Below are 18,394 nucleotides of genomic sequence, written 5' to 3'. Positions count from 1 at the left end.
GATCATCCTATGCATAGACTATTGTAAAGACTTTAACTTTCAAAAACCTGACTGAAGTGGGATGAAACTCATGTAAGTGAAAGCACATGCTGTGGGACCAGAAAGGGGGAAGAAGCACACCTGAGATGGGGGGCTATGGGAAGGTTTTGAGTGGAAAAGTGACATGGTCTCATTTAGATAACCAGGCGGCTGTGCTGAGGATAGACTCAGGGCAGGGAAGGAGCCGAATTAGGAGGAGGGACTGGTTCAGATGCTAACAGAATCCATGCAAGACACTAGATTCTAGAACGTGCAGTGTCAGATTGGCTGCCAGCCGGAGACTGCTATTCTTAAGCGAGTGCAGGATGTTGCCTTGTTGACCTAACTTTAAAAGCAGTTTTTAAAACTCAGGAATGTACCTTGAATTTAATCAAATGCTCTTTTGACATGTGTTGATCTACTTGGTCTTTGAACTACCAAAGAGATAATCATCTGTGTATTTGTTGCCTTTACAGAAACAGATTTTAAAAAGTCATCTCTTAATATTTTAAAATATAAAATGCCAGTACAAACAGCAGTGAAAGGTAATTATCACATCCTTACTTTTTATATCTAGAAAAAGTTTTAAGAGCATTTTGCATCCCAGAACTTAGGGGGGTGTGGGGGCAACAAGACAAGAGCCCAGCTCAGTGAGGGTTAACAAGAACCTGAAGAACACGGGGCGGGTGGGGGGGAGGGAGGAAGTTCGAGAAGAGCTTGTTGGGAGGCAGCATGACCTGCTGTCTGTGGGATGGGCTGCCCAGTGCTTAGCAAGGTCGATGGAAAGGTGACCCAGACAGGCTGCATCCATGGGGGAGATAAAAGCACTGGGTGGATGAAGCTATGCACCTGTGTCGCCAATGACAAAACATAAATTATTCTAGGATAGTCTGGTGGATTTTATTTATTTATTTTTATTTAATATTTTAAAAATTTTTTGAAGATTTTTTTTATTTATTTGACAGAGAGAGAGAGACAGCGAGACAGCGAACACAAGCAGGGGGAGTGGGAGAGGGAGAAGCAGGCCTTCTGCTGAGCTGGGAGCCTGATGTGAGGCTCCACCCCAGGACCTTGAGATCATGACCCGAGCCGAAGGCAGTCGCTCAACGAACTGAGCCACCCAGGCGCCCCTTTATTATTTTTTTTAAATTTTATTTATTTGAGAGAGAGAGAGGGAGCAAGCACAAGCCGGGGGAGTGGCAGGCAGGGGAGAAGCAGGCTCCCCGCTGAGCAGGGAGCCCAACGTGGGACTCGATCCCAGGACCCTGGGATCATGACCTGAGCTGAAGGCAGACACTTAATCGACTGAGCCACCCAGGCACCCCTCTGGCGGATTTTAAAGTAACAGTCAAAAGGTAGCATCAGTGCGTCAGGAGGATATAAAATATATGTTAGAAAGATGGCTATAGAGAGAAAAAAAATTGAGGGTTAATTAGAAAAGTTCAAGATAAGGAACTTGAAATAATAAGGACTACTTATCAAAAATGTTACATCCAAGTTTCCTCTAAAAAACAGTTAGTGAAAATTTACATTTGGGGATAATTGTTTTTCGGAGCTGATGCCATCAGGTATCTATGAAAACCAGTGGCTACCTGTTTCCACGCGCACAGTATAGCGCTGGGTATAGGGAAGGGTCCGGAGCTTACAACTGTGCTGTGGTCAGAGGCCACTTTCAGCGAAAGCATGTTGCCCAGGTGTCCAGGAGTAACCTCCTGCTCTGTTGCCATCTCAGCATGCCTAAAACGTGCTGAGACAGAGACCTGACATGTCTCTCCTGAGCTTATGATAACACATGACCCCAGCGGTGGCCTTTATTTCTTCCCCCCTGCTCACTCGTGGAACTGAAACCAGATGCACCCCTGGTTGGAGAGACCAGCAGCTGCAGACCACGCTTAGGAAGGAATCTGTTAATGGAAAGAACTGTTTTAAAAGTCTCTCCAGATTGTTGGCGTGGACAGCCTCCTTCCTGGGGGCCGGTAGCTCCTGGCTGCAGGGCATACAAACCATCTTTACCAACCTAACTGGTTCGTGGCTCTCCTGATTCTGTTTACTAGCAAAATACCTCTTCAGCCGCTCTAAAGAAACAAAGTTTAAACACGTGCTCAAAAAGATCCCAACGAATGCGGACCCTTCAAAAGGCCTTAAGTCATAGCCACTGAAATCGTAGCAGGGAACTGCCTGGGTTCCCTTCTTCAAGGCCAGCAGGTCATGTGACCCAAGCTACTTGATCTCCTGTGGCATTTCACTTGTAAAACACTATTAATATCTGCCATCAGTTCCCCTCAAAGGATTGTATAAAATTTTCTGGATAGGAATACTCATCTAATCATTTAGTTACAGCAGTATTTGAGTTCACTTCAAACACGACTATAATTTTGAATGTGCTGGTTCACTTACACACATACACACACACATACTGTTGTCACCTGATAGTTGTGTTAATACAATGACATTCTTTTTATTTGAATAGAATTTGTATGTTTGGAAATGAGTGTTAATCTTTGTATGGATTTACCGTTCCTTGACCCACACATTTTCAAAAAAATCGTATGAACCCATTTCATCGAATTCGTTAAGAAGGTGGACTCTCTAGAAATGGTTTTTAAAATTAAGGAGATGATCTGGAAGAGTGGCCCGGAGTGTGCTCTATGACAAGCGTTTCTCAACAGCAGAGTCATCTGAGTGTTCATCATCAGGCTTGGTCCAGTTCCTCAGGAAAGGCTTTGGTTTCCTTGTAGAGTCTGATGCAGCTGGTTTTCAGGTCACCAAATGGGGTGGAGATCTTATCAGAATGAAGTTATTAGAACTTTGGGATTTTCTTCCTTCTCTACTGAATCTCTCGGTTTTTTCCTAAACCCGAACCTGAAAATAAAGTAAGTGCTAAAGAAAATTAAATATTCAAGACTCTCCTCCTCAGAATGCCAGACTGACACTGCAAAACATTTATCCAGTTAATGAACATAACTCTAATAATAGTTCAGGAGTCTAGAGCTTGTATTCTCTAATTCTACAGTTTCCCTGAGGAAAGGGTGGAGTGGTAAACATGAAGTTCTCAGCAAGCTAAAGTTGATATTGGAATAGTCATATCATTAGAAGAACACAACTTTTGGCGCACACTTTGCTATATATGTTCTGTCAGGAATCAGAATCATCCACTCATATATAGATTTATGTTCTTCATGGCCAGGCACTAAAGACCCATTATCTTACAGAACCTCATGATAGCCGTATGAACTGTTTCCCCATATGAACTATTCCCAGATGTGAATCCCGAGGGTTAGTGAAAATTAAGCAATTTTCCCAAATTCATTCACTAGATTTGGGATTTGAAGCCAGGCAGTTTCACTATAGAATCTTAACTTCTCCTACAAATCCACTCATCTTTAATTGTTTGCCAATCCGTGATACTGTAGAAAGATATTCGATTTTTGTCCCCGGTTCCCGACTCAGAGCTCCTAAATCCTTTGTCATTTCCTGAGTGATAGGGATCATCTTGTCTTTTATTTTAATGAGGCAACTCTTGGGGGGCCCCTCGATAGTTTCAGGATGGAGGCTGGTCACCAGAAAGATCAGGCGTTGATTAGAAGCCTGGAACTTTCAGCCCCACCTTCCAACCTCCAAGGAGGGGTGAGGGGCTAGAGGTTGGATTAGTTATTGATCATGCCTCGGTGATAAAACCTCCATAAAACCCCCTGAACACTGAAGTTCAGAGAGCTTCTGAATTGGTGAACACATCCACGTGTGAGGATGGTGGCGTTCCCCAACTGCACAGGGACAGAAGCTCCTGCACTCTGGACCCTTCTGGACCTCAGTCTTTGTCTCTCTTCATCTGGCTGTTTGTATGTATCCTTTATAATAAACCTGAAATGGTAAGGAAAGTATTATCCGAGTTCTGTGAGTTATTCCGGCAAATTACTGAACTTGAGTGGGAGGAAGGGGGTTGTGGAAACACCAGACTTTGAAACCACACTGGATAGAAGTGTGGATAACCTGGGGACCTGATATTTACCACTGACATCTGAAGGGAGGGCAGTCTTGTGGGACTAAGCTCTAAAACTTACGGATTCTGATGCAAACTCTGGTGGTTAGTGTTGGAATTGAATGAAATTGTAAGGCACAAGTTGGTGTCAGAAGTGGTGGGTATCAGGAGGGAAAACTCTCATACAATCTCATAGGCCAAAAAAAGATTAAATTGTTTTATTTCATATTTCTTTATTAATGTGGACAAGTATTGTTTTTCATGTATATCCCTGCCACTGAAACGTCCTTTTCTGTTAACCACTTGTTGATGACCTTTGCCAGTTTTCCTACTGAGTTGTCTGTCTTTTTCCCACTGACTGCTGAGAGTTTCATGTATATTAGCTGTATTAGCCCCAGGTGTATATTCTGTGTTGCAAATATTTTCTCCCCTGGCTTTTTGACCTTTGTTTTTATTTATGGTCTCCTTACCTGCTGTGCCAAGAATTTCTGAAGTTTCATAATCAGACGTAGCAATCTTTTCCTTTACATCTCTTTGCGTTTCATATCACGCTCAGAAAGGCCTTCTCTGAGGTTACAAAAATAACGTATCTTTTCTTCTGATACATTTATGATTTTACATTTTTAGGCCTCCATTTTTAATCACTTTGCAATTTATCTTGATGTATTTATTCTGGAGTAGGATGCAAGTTTTCTATTTATCCAACGTGGCTAGCTGAATTCTCTAACACCCTTTACTGAATAATCTAATTTTTCTCACTGATTTTGAATTGCAACTTTTTAGCATAGACTGAGTTCTCATAGTTTCTTGGATTTAATTCTGAACTCTATTCTATTCCTGTGATTTCGATTCCTACACCCTTATGATAACGGTTTTAATTACCTCTGCTTAGTAATATGCTTTATTATCTGATAGAGCTACTCTCTACTTACTATTCTGCTTTTTCAGAAATTTCCTGGCTATTCTTGCATGTTAATTCTGAGGAATTTTGAGGAATTTTGCTACCAGTTTTTAAAGTTCCACTTACCCTTTCACTTTCTGCATCTGCTCTAAGGTCTCTGGTAGAGTCATTCCAAAACTTTCAGGGAAGAAAAGGGTGATGATTCCAATGAAGACAGTCAGGCTACCCATGACGATGTAGGGCAGAACTCTGTCGTAAGCACCTGGAAGGCACAAGAACACCAGTTAGATACGGGGATTCTCCAGATGTCCCAAAATATGGATTCTCCATATTTTGTAATCATGGCAAACACTATTTGAGAGCAGTTTTTTTTTTTTAAAGATTTTATTTATTTATTTGAGAGAGAGAGAATGAGAGAGAGAGAGAGCATGAGACGGGGGAGGGTCAGAGGGAGAAGCAGACTCCCCACTGAGCAGGGAGCCCGATGCGGGACTCGATCCAGGGACTCCAGGATCACGACCTGAGCCGGAGGCAGTCGCTCAACCGACTGAGCCACCCAGGCGCCCTTGAGAGCAGTTTTAAACCTGAACATTGTCAGAAGGAAAAAGGTATGCAGAGGATCACAGTTTCTTTTTGGTAGAAGCCATTACCTCTGAGATTCCCATAATCATTTCCCTACGTGATTTTGCATTATCATAAGGTCTTTCATGCCGGGTGGCATTCTCCAAGCCACTCTTTAACCATGTGTGACAGATGTTCCTTTGATGGAAGTCTTCACCTACCAACTTTTCCCTCTCAAGGTGGAATTAGAGATGGGGGATGAGCAGGTATCAAGGAGAAAAAGAATATCGCAGGGACAGGTACTGGCCATGATGACTGGTGTGACCATTGCTTTTGCCTGCGCTAGTAAGTAGGCACTTGGACAGGAGAATAATAGAGCCTCATTTTGCTTCCTTTCTGCAAACAGAGATTACAGAGGAATAGCACACCCAAGGATTTTCTTTGTCAGAAAACATTAATCTGGAAGCTTCTCTGAGGCATCTACGTCACTAATAGGAGTAGCTGTTGCGGAACAGAAAGATCTGTCTCAGACTCTTCCATTCCTTCCGTACCCAGTGGTCCACCCTTAGACCAAGTGAGTGTGGCTTGAAAGTAGAGGGAAGAACAAAGGGAAAACAACACCATTCTATATTATAATGTGTTTTTTTAGGGCTTGTTCAGGGTAGCCGTGCAGAGTATGTTTAAGATAAGAAAATATTTCACTTCATCTGCAAAGATTAGGGTGTACCTCTGCTGAGGATTTAGATAGAGTATTTGTTTGTGTGCGTGTTTGAACCAGTCAGAACCAGCGTATTTGAACCAACGGATGACTAGGAAGAATAAGGATGCGTTATCAGCATCTCTCACTGGCAGAGTCCTTAAGGGGGCTTAGGCTTGGAGTGTGAGATCCCACATCCATTGAGCAACCCACTGAAGCCCTCCTGTGATGTTATTCCAGATTGAGAAATCTGACTATATAAAAACTAAAACTTCCTAAAATATCATAAAATCAAAAGTAAATGATGAACTAGGAAAAATATTTACAACATATACGCAAAGGGCTAGTTTCTTTCGATTACAAAGGACTCTCACAAATCAGGGGCGCCTGGGTGGCTGAGTCGGTTAAGTGTCTGACTCTTGATTTCAGCTCAGGTCATGATCTCATGGGTTTTGAGATCGAGCCCCGCATCAGACTCTGTGCTCAGCAGGGCTTCTGCTTGAAGATTCTCTCCCTCTATCCCTCCCCCAGCTCACATGAGCATGCGCTCCTGCGCTCCCTCTGTCTCGCAAATAAATAAATAAATCTTAAAAAAATGCTCAACTTTATTTATAATTAAAGAATTAGAAATGAAAGCAATAATGATATCCATTTTTCAGATAACAGATTACCGATGATTAAAAAATTGGATCATCCCCTTGTTAGGATATGGAGAAATAGGCACTCTCATATATTGATAGTTGGATTGTAAATTAGTACAATACCTAGAGGCCAGTTTGGCAATATCTATGAAAATTTTAAATTGCTCCAACAATCCATGAATCCAAGTGTGTGTAATTACATGAACAAAGGGTCTTAGGGGGATAGAGGAATGTTCATTACAGTGTTATGTGTAATAACAAAAACCTGGAAATGGCCTAAATGTCCATCCAATGAGCCTAAATATGTATACATACAAACTATGTATATACATACATTGGAAGAATATATACTAACTAAAAAGAAGGTAAAAGCTATATATGATACAATGTTAAGAAAGTTGTGAAACAATATATATAATTTTGTTTATGTGTTTAATTTTATTGTGTATATATATATATGTTTTGCAAAACAAAATGTCTGAAGGGCTACTCACCAAAATGTTAATATTAGCTACTTCTAGGGCTGCAGTCTGGGGACCCGGGAGAGAAGAGGTAAGCTTTGTAATTTTTCCAGTACTTTCTGTGCTGTTTGCATTTTTTCACAATGAAAAAATCTATTCCTTTATATTAAAAAAAAAAGAACAAATTGACAAGATGCATCTCACCGAGGTAAACAAAGTAGGGAGCAATGATGCTGCCCACTCTGGAGGCCATGGATGTGACGCCCACAGCCATGTTCCTGACCAGGGTGGGGTAAAGCTCTGCAGTGAAGACATACAGCATGGAGAAAGCAGAGGTGATCCCGAACTTTCCTAACATCACCAGACCAATGGACAAGAAGTTGTAATCTGGAAAAGAGACCCAGTGTAAACAGAGGTGCTTTTAGAAGTAAGAATTTGTAACTCAGTTTTTTCATTGTCCTTTTTGCCTGCACAGCAATGTTTTTATAATATAAACGTATTCCTGGAGCACCTGGATGACTCAGTCGGTTAAGGTTCCGACTCTTGATTTCAGCTCAGGTCACGATCTCAGGATCATACGATCAAACCCTGCACGCCAGCTCTGCACTGAGTGTGGAACCTGCTTAAGATTCTCTCTCTCCCTTTCCCTCCGCCCTTCTCCTTCCCCCATCTCTCTTTCTTAAAAAGAAAGAAAGAAAGAAAGAAAGAAAGAAAGAAAGGAAGAAAGATATTCCCAAGTAACACTTTCTCTTCAAATATCTTGATAATCAGACACAAGTAAAGATGGGGGGGGTTGCTTTCTGTTTTGCTCAACTGTTACTCTAGATCATTTAGGCAGTCAGTGACCTTTGTCCACTTTTGTTACAACAGTTTCATGGTAAATTGTTAGCATGTTAATATAGTTAAGTTTAATCTTCAAAGAGAAGGACCAATCCTTTCTATCCCGTTTATTCTTTTTTTTTTAAAGATTTTATTTATTTATTTGAGAGAGAGAGAGAATGAGAGAGAGAGAGCACGAGAGGGAAGAGGGTCAGAGGGAGAAGCAGACTCCCTGCTGAGCAGGGAGCCCGATGCGGGACTCGATCCCGGGACTCCAGGATCATGACCTGAGCCAAAGGCAGTCGCTTAACCAACTGAGCCACCCAGGCGCCCTCTATCCCGTTTATTCTTAGTAAAGAAATATATGTTTCTATGTCTAATACTATGTTATCAATGATCTATTGTCAACATTTTAATAATATGAGAAAGTTAGGCATAAGGAGAAAAAAGAAGCAAACGTATTCAGTGTGCTCTTTAACTACTTCAGGATTACAGACCCTAAAAATCACTGACTTATATCGGAACTGGTGTGTCCTACGTGCTGCAAACTGGAAAATGCTCCTCAGGGAAGAGGTTTGAAAGCACCAAGGGGATGACTGATGGCATTAGTCTTCCTCCCAGGCAGTGATGTCTGATGCTCTGAGGCTGACCCCCATTTCAGGGGAGTTGTTACGAACACAGGAAATTATGTAGTTAGCTGTCGCTTGTCCGGTGGACTTACGAAGAGCTTATGATGTAAGGGCGTCACAAACAGGGTGCAGTGACTAATGATTAGTCCAGTCAAGGTGTGGATCTTTTCTGGTAAGCTGTTAATATTGGTTAACTTCTTACCTGCAGGTACGAGCTGAATTAAGAGAAGCACGCCTCCTCCTAAGAACAGTACTCCGGCTATGATGTAACGCCGAGGCAGGGTTCGAAGCAGCAACCAGGCTACAATGTAAGCTGGAACTTCGATCAAGGCAGAAAGGAAACAGTTCAGATAGGCATCTCCGTGTAAATTAGGAGCGTTGAGAGACAGAGCAAAGTAACCCACTGAGGTTAGCATCCTGAAAGACAAAAGAAAAAAGGCAAAAATGACAAGAGGATAGCTTGAACCACTCCATAATTCCATGATGGTCAAGAAATTGTCTCCATCTTTCTGTCCTATAAGTAGCTGCTAGTCACATATGGCTATATAAAAGTAAATCAATTTAAATGAAATGAAACTAAAAATTCAGTTCTTTAGTCACACTAGCCACACTTTACCTTGATAGCTACATGTGGCTAGTGGCTACTACAATGGAAAACTCAGACATAAAATATTTTCATTGTTGTGGAGAGTTCTACTGGACAGCACTAGTCTAGTTATACCAACATTCAACAACACCTGGTCTAGTTCATTTCAGATTTCAGTATTCTGGTCTAGTTAATTTCATATTTCAGTATTTCCTGAACAGTTTGAACATCCTCATTCCCTTACAACTATTATTTGAAGAAAAACCATCAGTCATGTCAGTGTACACAAAATCCAGATTTTATTCTTACCGAAAAGAAAAACAAGGACACATAGTCAATACTGTGGGATTCACTTTTGGTGAATTCCAATCGATTTATTAAAACTCACTTTAGGGGAGAGAATGAAAGTCCCATAGTGGTTCAAAGTCTCACAGAGTACACACTGCATATCCTGTCATTACAGTCCACTTCCACAGAACCACAAAGCTGTTCTGTATAAAAATGACTGCATCTTGCAGACTCCTCTGTGCAGAAATTTGCTTATGATTAACATGACCAAAAAGCAGAGGATATCCGGAAAATGTTTTCAGGAACATTGTTGTTCTAATGTCACTGCTCTGTTGCTAATACAGCGTCAGGAAGCAGGAGTTGCATTAGCCTTTCAGTTTCAGCCACCAGCAACATTATTACTATTAATCCCAATTACTTTAGGAGGGGAGGGACCCTTTCCCTGTGGGCCACAGTACTGCAGGCTTAAATATTGTTCCCTGTGACTTTTTTTTCACCATCCATGTTCCATGAATTGAATGGAGGCATTTCCAAATAACTTAGAATTCTATAATTTTTATTTTGTTTCAGGAAGACTCAGTCCTTACCCTGACGTTGCTGTGAATTAGAGAAAATCGGTTGCATACTTGGGTGCTACGTGTCACATTCATAGATCACTTATTACTTACCAGAGCAGCAAGGACATGATGGTTATTGTGGCAATATTTCGTGTCCTGAACAGGTCCAGAATGAAAACTTTCTGCTGACTTGGGAGTTTTAGTTCCTGTAGCTAAAATAATGCAAACAACCATGAGATTAAGAGGTAATGAGGAGGTATCTTCAACCATGGCAATGTGGGAAAGACCTATTATGCATATAACGCTCCTTCACCTTGAATATGCTCAGAAGTCTGGAACTGGAGGGGAATAAGGGCATCCACGTATATGATGCTTATTCTAACACTTTAAAATACTTGTGGCCCATTTTAGACAGAGCCTTAGAATTGGCTTCAGTGCCTCTTTATATAAAGCCTGACTGCTAACAGCCTTTTCTTGACTCATGGTCATCACTGTGGTGACACGAATCACACTGAGCTGTGACCCATAGGACTCGTGGAATGGGCAGGGCCAAACGCCCCAAATGCCTTCAGGTCCATGTCCGGTTTTGTATTTTTCTTGTTGTTGTCTCAGTGTCAGAACAGATTTGGGTTCACTGAGGGACCTTGGGTAAGAGTTCTGAGCATCAGTTTACTTCTCTGTTAAAATGTATAATAATTGGGAGTTGAGAAAATTAAATGAGGTTATATATGTGTGTGTGTGTATATATATATATGTGTGTGTGTATATATATATATATATATATAAAACTTAGCATAGTACTTGAACCATGGTAGATGCCCAATCCCGTTTTAACTATAATTATTACTATGACTGCACCATTGAGGAAAATATGCTAACTATCTGGCTAGTGCCAGTTTCTTACTATTGTCAATGGGTTTCCCTCCTTTACTTTTAATTCACTAAATTTAACTTGCCATGTGGTAGGAATCTAGATAATCAAGCTTATTGGAACTTGTAAAAAAAAAATTACAAGGCTCTGAGGTGTGGAATCTCTTTGGGATATGGTGTGTGTGCAATAGGAGGCTTAGGAAGGAGGGTCTACGGTGAAGGAATGAGACTGATGGACCTGCCTTTATAGCAGGTGCTCCCCAGATATGAGCCTCCTTCTTTCTAAGAATAATCAGACACTCCCTCTTGCTGCTCACAGACATATTACCTTTCTTCTTCTACATGATTTGGAGTGTACAGCCCCAGAACATGCCCCTGGCAGCATAACCCTCTTATCACAACCAAAGTAAAGCCCCTGAATAAACTAGTGGGAACTAGAAGTCTTCATGGAGGGTTCTGGAAGTGGTGCCATGCATGGATAGGACCTGTGCCTCAGGCCAACGCTAACACTTGGTGCTTCCACGGGGCCCTTATGAAAATGCAGCTCGCCAGGTCCCACCTGGGGCCTGCTGAATCTGAATCCTTCCTGGGGCCCTGAAGCCTACGACTCCATATTTTTAAAGTTACTTGGGTGATTTTTTTCCCCCCTGGGTGATTTTGATAACAGCCAGTTTTAGAAAACTCAGGACAAGAATAATCTTGTATCCAATACTTGTGACTGTATGGATCACCAAAATACCTTTGGACCAAACTCCATGAGCAGGCTAAAGGTGCTTCAGAAGGAAAGCCAGAGAAGCCCAAGACAGCTTTCCAAGATGACCCTACTCTATATTTTTTTCTGTCCACTGCCTCTAACATGAGATAAGAAATCACATGCTGTTAAGCGCACGTCCTTTGGCACCAGAGAGACCTAGCGAGATTTCTAGCTATGGGATTGTGGGCAAATTCCTTAACTTCTCTGTACTTCGATTTCCTCTCCTGAAAAAAAGGGCCTAGAGTAGTACCCATTAGCTATGCCTTGCGTGAACATCAAATAAGCTCAACACTGTGCCTGACATCTGGTAGACTCTCCATCGTCGTTCTGAGCAGGCTGTATGTGCTGGCCCAGGGCTTTGAAGAGGAACCCCCCCCTCCACTGCCCCGCCTTGCCAGGAGGTAAGCATCAGAGATGAGCACAAGCTCCCTTTCCTTCAGCGGGCTCATCCAGCTCAGGCTCCACGTGCCTGATGGTAGGAAGAAATGAGGTGCTTTCAGAAGCATGTGTTTTGACACTGAACTTTACTCTTATTTGCCCATAACTATCTCTTTTATGTTTTATGACTGCTTTCAACCACGTAGGTCTGATCTCCACCACTAAACTGTAAGTTCCTGAAAGACAGGAATCAGATCACAGACGCAATAAACATCAATCAACAACCAGCACCACCCTGAGATTCAGAAGGGTCCACTGGACACTCCTGATGTCCAATAAATTATCTAAGGCTGGGAATGGAATTCTTGATCTGAAGAGCAAAGGATTAAGAGATATTTGCCCTGGCAGCCCTCTGAGAGCTTGGGTTCATGGCCCTGTAATTAATCCTTCAGCTATTGCCAGGATATCTGCTTCTGTCAGAGGTCCCAAAGGCCAGGGATGGAGCCGAGGAATGCCCACCACCCTCCGCAGAGTCCTGCTTTCCGGGGGAGCCAGACTTGAGTCTGTGCAGACTTGAGTGTGGGGCAGGCATACAGTCGCTGCAGCTGTCCCCATCTTCTTGGGGTATCCTGAGCAGACCCTTACCCTTCTCCTAGGCAGGAATGCCCTGCCCCCATCCCCTCCATTCATCTCAGCCCCCACCCCCCGGTTTGGACCTGCCTCTTCAGCCCAGAGTCCGTCCGTTCCCTTTCTCTGCTGGTATACAGCATCCACACCTTGGGTACTTAGCACTTCCTCCCCCGGCATCATTTATGTCACATCTAATCCTCCCGACCCTCTTAGCTACATGCTATGTTCCCTAAGCATAGGAACTGTATCTAACTTTTCTCACTTTCTCCAGGACCCAGCACAGGGCATGGACAGGGACACTGAGGTCCTCACTGACTGTCAGGAAGTAGGGCTGCTTCCACAGGATATCATCTTTCCCTTGTGGCCTCCTGCCTTCAGCGATGACCCCTCGAGCCTGTGCCTTCACGCCTTTAAGTTGTAGACACGACCCAGCAAGACTAGAGGCATACACAGCTTCCTCAGCAGCTGTGGCCTGATTCAGGGTACAGTGGGGGAAATCCATGGATGGAATACCCCCAACCACAGTTTTTCCACTTCATCTGGACCTTCAAAGATCACTGGTATGTAACTGCACCAGTGGTATGGCGCAGTACCAATAAAGAGTTGCAGATAAAACTTGTCAAAGGCAAGGGGGACTAGTATTTAATCAACACTTGCTATAGGCTAAGCAGTTTACATATATGACTGCACCTAATTCCGACGCAGCCCTCTGAGGGGGACTTTACCTCAGCACTTAATCATCACGGTGTCTCAAGGACTCACACAGAGCCTGGTACATAGTGGGCACACGCTGGGTTATATTAAGTCAAGAATGAATAGCTGACTTTAAGAGGACACATCTGCAAATGTTTACCTCCATAGGATCAAAAATCACCGTTGGGGCAGCTATGTTGTTCATTTTTGCAGCTTTTTGGATGATACTTTCAGCCTCTCTAAATCTTCTTTGGGATATCAACCACCGGGGCGATTCAGGAATAAACCTGGAATAAATTTTTCATGGTTTATAATTTTTCACAATAACGAGGTTTAATACTATTCAGTGTAAGTTGCCCCCAAATAATTTTTATTTTGTAAGATTGTAGTTTGTCTATTTAAAAAAAATCAGGAAGGAGGCCTCATAAAATTTCCATTGATAATAGGAATAAATAAAAGCACGTCCAAGTTTCAAAGTTCTGATCAAATCACAGGGCTGACTGATCATCAGTTGTACTTGAAGGCAGGACCAGATCATAAAGGGTAACATTAACTGTGGGTGCTGTAAACCAGGCAGTGGGAGAAAGTGATTTCAAACTTAATAACCATTGTGGCTCTTAAAGAAACACAATCTAGTATCTTTTCAGTGCGTCCATCCCTTAGAGAATTCCTAGTGTCCCAGCTGACGATGGTCAGAAGTTAACCAGGTAAAGGTGGCCAAGACATCCATGCTCTTTGGGCTTTTCTCGTGGGCAGAGGAGAAGGTGGATACATGGACACCCCTCTGTGGGCTGTCCCTGTGGCTCTCAGATTCCCAGGGCAGTGAGTAACCAAACGAGGCTTTGGGAGATAATGTTGTCTTTTTTTTTTTTTAATGTCTAGAAACTTAATTTTTTTTATTACACACCGTTCACTTCTATTCTTTCCTAATTTGTCTATTTTTTCTATTCTTATTTCTTCTTTTCATACTTGCATTTATTTATATTTTTCTATTCTTTCCTACTTTTTATTTCTCAGTATCTCTTAGCCATTCTTCTGCCAGCTCTTTCTTTCCTTACCTATTGGTCAGTGCTCAGTGATCCTAGAAAAATACACGACACGTAGCAGGTACAGAGACCTCCTATCATTAATCGGGCCCCTCCAAAGCCTCAACAGCAATTAACCTCAGAGCAAAACACAACTTATCAAATGGTCAAGCCTCAGCTCCCTTCCCCAGCCTACCAGCGCGTGGGTTGAAACACGAACCCAGGTTATGTCATTTTGGAAGGTGCCTTTAGTTGGTCCCTCGGGTAACTCTGATGATGTTGGGTCCGTGATCTTGAGTAAGTAGAGCCGCACTGTTCAAGAAGGCAGCTTTCTGCACTGCTCTGCACTGCGCTGTAGCTGTGTTGCCAAATATCGTAGCTGGTAACGGCATGTGGCTATTGAGCCTGTGTAACTGGTGTGAATGAATGTGAATGTGGTGTGAATGTTTTATTTTATCTAAGTATGTGCGTGTGGCTAGAGGCTACTGCTATAGTGCAGAATTAGAGCTCCTACTTCCCAGCCACTGTATACTTCATGCCTATGTACACGTATACTCCCTTCTAATTCTGAGCAATGCTTTTCCCCCACAAGGTTGTTCTGAGAAATACCCAACCTTTCTTCCCACAGGCTCTAAGGGCCCTCATGGACCTTAATGTTTAGTCAGCTAGATAGTGCAAAGCTTCCCCTGTGTTGCGTCTATGGGCTCCCTCCCCAGCCCCTACACACGTACCCTGTTCATACTTGTGGTCCGTTCTTGCCAAACCTTATAAGGGAATTTGAGTCATAAAAAACATCCCCAAACCACCTGCAGGGCTCTGGTTTACTCCCATTTGCCGCCCGTGATGCTCAGGGTGCTGCGATCTCTACTTCGGCTACAGCTTTTGTGCTGCACAGAGTATCAAGTCTAGCTGATCACTGCAGAAGTTAGGGGAGCACCAAACGAGGTTGTACACTATAGCTTCTTTGTAGATTGAATGCAACTAGAACAGGGGGAAGGGCATTGCTGGAGAGTCTCTATCACACACTGAGAAGGCAGCAGGGAGCCCAGCAGCCCCAAGCCAACCCTGCATGACCCCAGCCCACCTACACTGATGAGCATGGCTTCAGGAAGTCCCACCCTCAAGAACGAGGTGTTTGTAAGAAAGCGATTTTGTTTTATGATAAGACTGTCGTTAAACTTTTAGGACGAGCACACGGCTTTGTAGTGCTGGTTCCGGGCTGTCCTCTGTCCGGGGCAGTCCCGTCCCTGGTACAGCGTGCCCACAGCCTGGAGCGCTCACGAGCCAGCTCGGGGGCAACAGAAAGAACTCTCCTTAGGGCCAGGGTAAGGCAGAGCCTCATGGGATGGTCTGTCTTTACTGGAAACCACAGGGGCTGACCTATCAGGGTTGTTCCTTGCTGTAATATCGGAACCTGAAGCAAAGGTCCAAGCCCTAGAAATTAGAATCCCTACTAATCTCTTATAGTCAGTCAGGGCCCTTTTATTTTTATTCTCCTTCTCTCTTTCCCTCCCTCTGATAGAATCACACAGTAATAAGGTTGCTTATGACATATTTTAGAAGTACTGGTCTCTTAGTCCAAAATGACAGCTAGAGCCAGGGATCACAGATTATTAATTAACATCATTCATCTGCAGAGGCAGAAAATAACCTTTGAATAGTCTTGTCTTGTGTCTTGAGAGAAACTCTGGTCACCAACACCTTTCACAATAAATTTACTCAGCAAGGGAATTATGGAAAGAGGGTCAGAAGATGTGACAAAGCTGATGTTGGTGATTATGATGATGATCATGATGGCTCTCATTCCCGAAAATTGCCCTGCTCTTATAAATCTGGGGTGCTTCCTTGGAGTCAGAGCTCTGTAGTTAATGACCTGTCCTCATTTACCATAAGTTTTCCTGACCTTCAGACTGTGTTGCAGAGGAGATCTCCAAATCAGAACAGTTATCTAACCTTTAACACACTGTCTCTCAAATCCCAGGCAACTGAGGGAAAAATTGCTTTCTCCTCTCAGGCACATCCATGCCAAGAATTTACACTGAAAAATGATAGCAGTCTTAGACATGATAAAAAGACAGTAACTGGGAGTGGTCCAACCCGAGCTAACTGGTCCAACAAGGACAAAATGTGCTACCTGTCAGTCTCTAAGGCTGCCTAACAGTTGCAGCAAGATAAAGGACCTTCTGGAAAATTCCTAGGCTGTGTACAAAGGACAGGGAACCACGAGGGCTAGTCTAAACCATGAGTTTTTAAACAATGGTCAAAGAAACTTTCATTGTGTGTAAGCAGGTAGAGATCAAGCAGTTCGGTAAAACCTATACTGTTGGGAGATTTGATATTGATATGAAAACAAATCAAGAAGAATTAATGAGAGAGAAAAAGCAAGAGAGAGAGAGAGAGAGAGACCCACCAATAGAAGAAATCCCCTTTCCTCTTGCTTAAATATGGGAGAAACCAAAACCAAAACCAAAGAAATGGGGAATCCAAAAAGAAGGTGCAGCTGGGACCTTATTCCATTATTCTAATCTCTTCTCTCACCTGAAATTTCCCACATAATCATATTGGGTGAAACTGGGGCGAGTATCTCCAAACTTGGTTAATCCCACACTGATATGTCAAAATTGGGTGGCAGGATTGAGGAAGGAGAGAACATTTCTCTTAACAACTCATTAAATGAAAAGAATTCTCTCGCCCTTCAAGACAAAGCAGAGGGATGCCTGGGTGGCTCACTTAAGTTATGGTCAGAATCTGGGTCCCTCGGGGTGCCTGGGTGGCTCAGTCATGAAGCGTCTGCCTTTGGCTCAGGTCATGGTCCCAGGGTCCTGGGATCGAGCCCCCGCATCGGGCTCCCTGCTTAGCAGGAAGCCTGCTTCTCCCTCTGTGTGCCGCTCCCCCTGCTTGTGCTCTCTCTCTCTCCCTCTCTGACAAATAAATAAAGTCTTAAAAAAAAAAAAAGACAAAGCAGATAAACAGGCACATCCTAGATGTTAATCACCCCGTGATAGGGAAGCTTGAGGAAATTACATGAATTGAATCCAGAAGGAGAAAGAGATTTCCTGGAGAGAGAAAGTTGTCAACAGAGCAGGGTGGGGCAGAATTGGAAACAACAAAACCCATGGGTACCATGTCCACAAACAACGTCAACAACCAACGGCGGAGGAGAGCGGGGCCGGGGGGGGGGGGGGGTGGGGGTGGGGGGGGGTGGGGCCTCAGTGGGGCCGGGTTTCCTGAGAGCGGGGCTCTGTGGGACCGTGGAGAATCAGACTGTGCGTGGCACACAGGCCCACCCGCAGTGAGGTCAACACGCCCCGGGCTTGAGGGCCAGCTCCACGGGGACCACGCAGCCCGCGCGAGGGTCAGCACCAGGCATGCCGGCCCTCGGAGGGGGGCTGTCTGGGACCGAGCCACACTCACCACCACAGCGGGATGCACAGCACCCCGGGCACCGTCAGCGCCAGCAGCAGCATCCGCCAGTCTCGGATGAAGTAAGCAAACAGCGGCAGCAACATGTAGCCTACTGCAAAAAATGTGCACACTCCTAACGTAGAGAATAGAATACGAACTGACTTGCCAAGAATTTCAGTTCCTGTTCAAAACAAGGGAGGAGTATTAGCATTTTAACTCACTTTAATATTTGCCGTTTTACATCATTACCTGGCAGTTGGAGTTCGAGCTACAATTACGAGGAAAAGGGAAAAGCGTTTGCCTTATGGCCCAGAGGAGGCGTGATCAGGGTGAAGGAAAGTGGGAAGTGACCCAAGACTTGTCACCTTAGAGAAGGATGAGTTTTCATGAGATTTTAAAGGAGCCACAGATTTATCTTTTTATGGCTGTCTCATGCCCAGCCCTGAGAGGTCATCTTTCTGAGAATGCCCTGTTTCCAAAATAAGTGCCCAAGGTGAAGAGC

General features: G+C 43.6%; 1 protein-coding gene across 1 annotated transcript in view; it reads right to left on the bottom strand.

Moving 5' to 3' along the window:
* Positions 1 to 2,432: 2,432 nt before the first annotated feature.
* The window catches only part of SLC22A4 (solute carrier family 22 member 4), a 37,726-nt gene continuing 21,764 nt past the window's right edge, over positions 2,433 to 18,394 (bottom strand). Inside the window, exons 4-10 of the mRNA XM_028103424.2 lie at positions 17,902 to 18,073; positions 13,623 to 13,749; positions 10,249 to 10,349; positions 8,909 to 9,123; positions 7,463 to 7,645; positions 5,025 to 5,160; positions 2,433 to 2,880 (exon numbers count right to left, since the gene is read on the bottom strand). Coding sequence (XP_027959225.1) covers positions 2,805 to 2,880; positions 5,025 to 5,160; positions 7,463 to 7,645; positions 8,909 to 9,123; positions 10,249 to 10,349; positions 13,623 to 13,749; positions 17,902 to 18,073 — 1,010 coding nt within the window. The 3' untranslated portion in view covers positions 2,433 to 2,804. The remainder of the gene's footprint in view (positions 2,881 to 5,024; positions 5,161 to 7,462; positions 7,646 to 8,908; positions 9,124 to 10,248; positions 10,350 to 13,622; positions 13,750 to 17,901; positions 18,074 to 18,394) is intronic.

This window comes from Eumetopias jubatus, unplaced genomic scaffold, assembly GCF_037043125.1.
Source record: "Eumetopias jubatus isolate StellerSeaLion01/CBP00866 unplaced genomic scaffold, mEumJub1_p1.0 scaffold_5, whole genome shotgun sequence".
In the NCBI taxonomy this organism is placed as follows: domain Eukaryota; kingdom Metazoa; phylum Chordata; class Mammalia; order Carnivora; family Otariidae; genus Eumetopias; species Eumetopias jubatus.
Note: the sequence above shows the minus strand (reverse complement) of the source record. Positions and strands in the feature narration are given on the sequence as shown.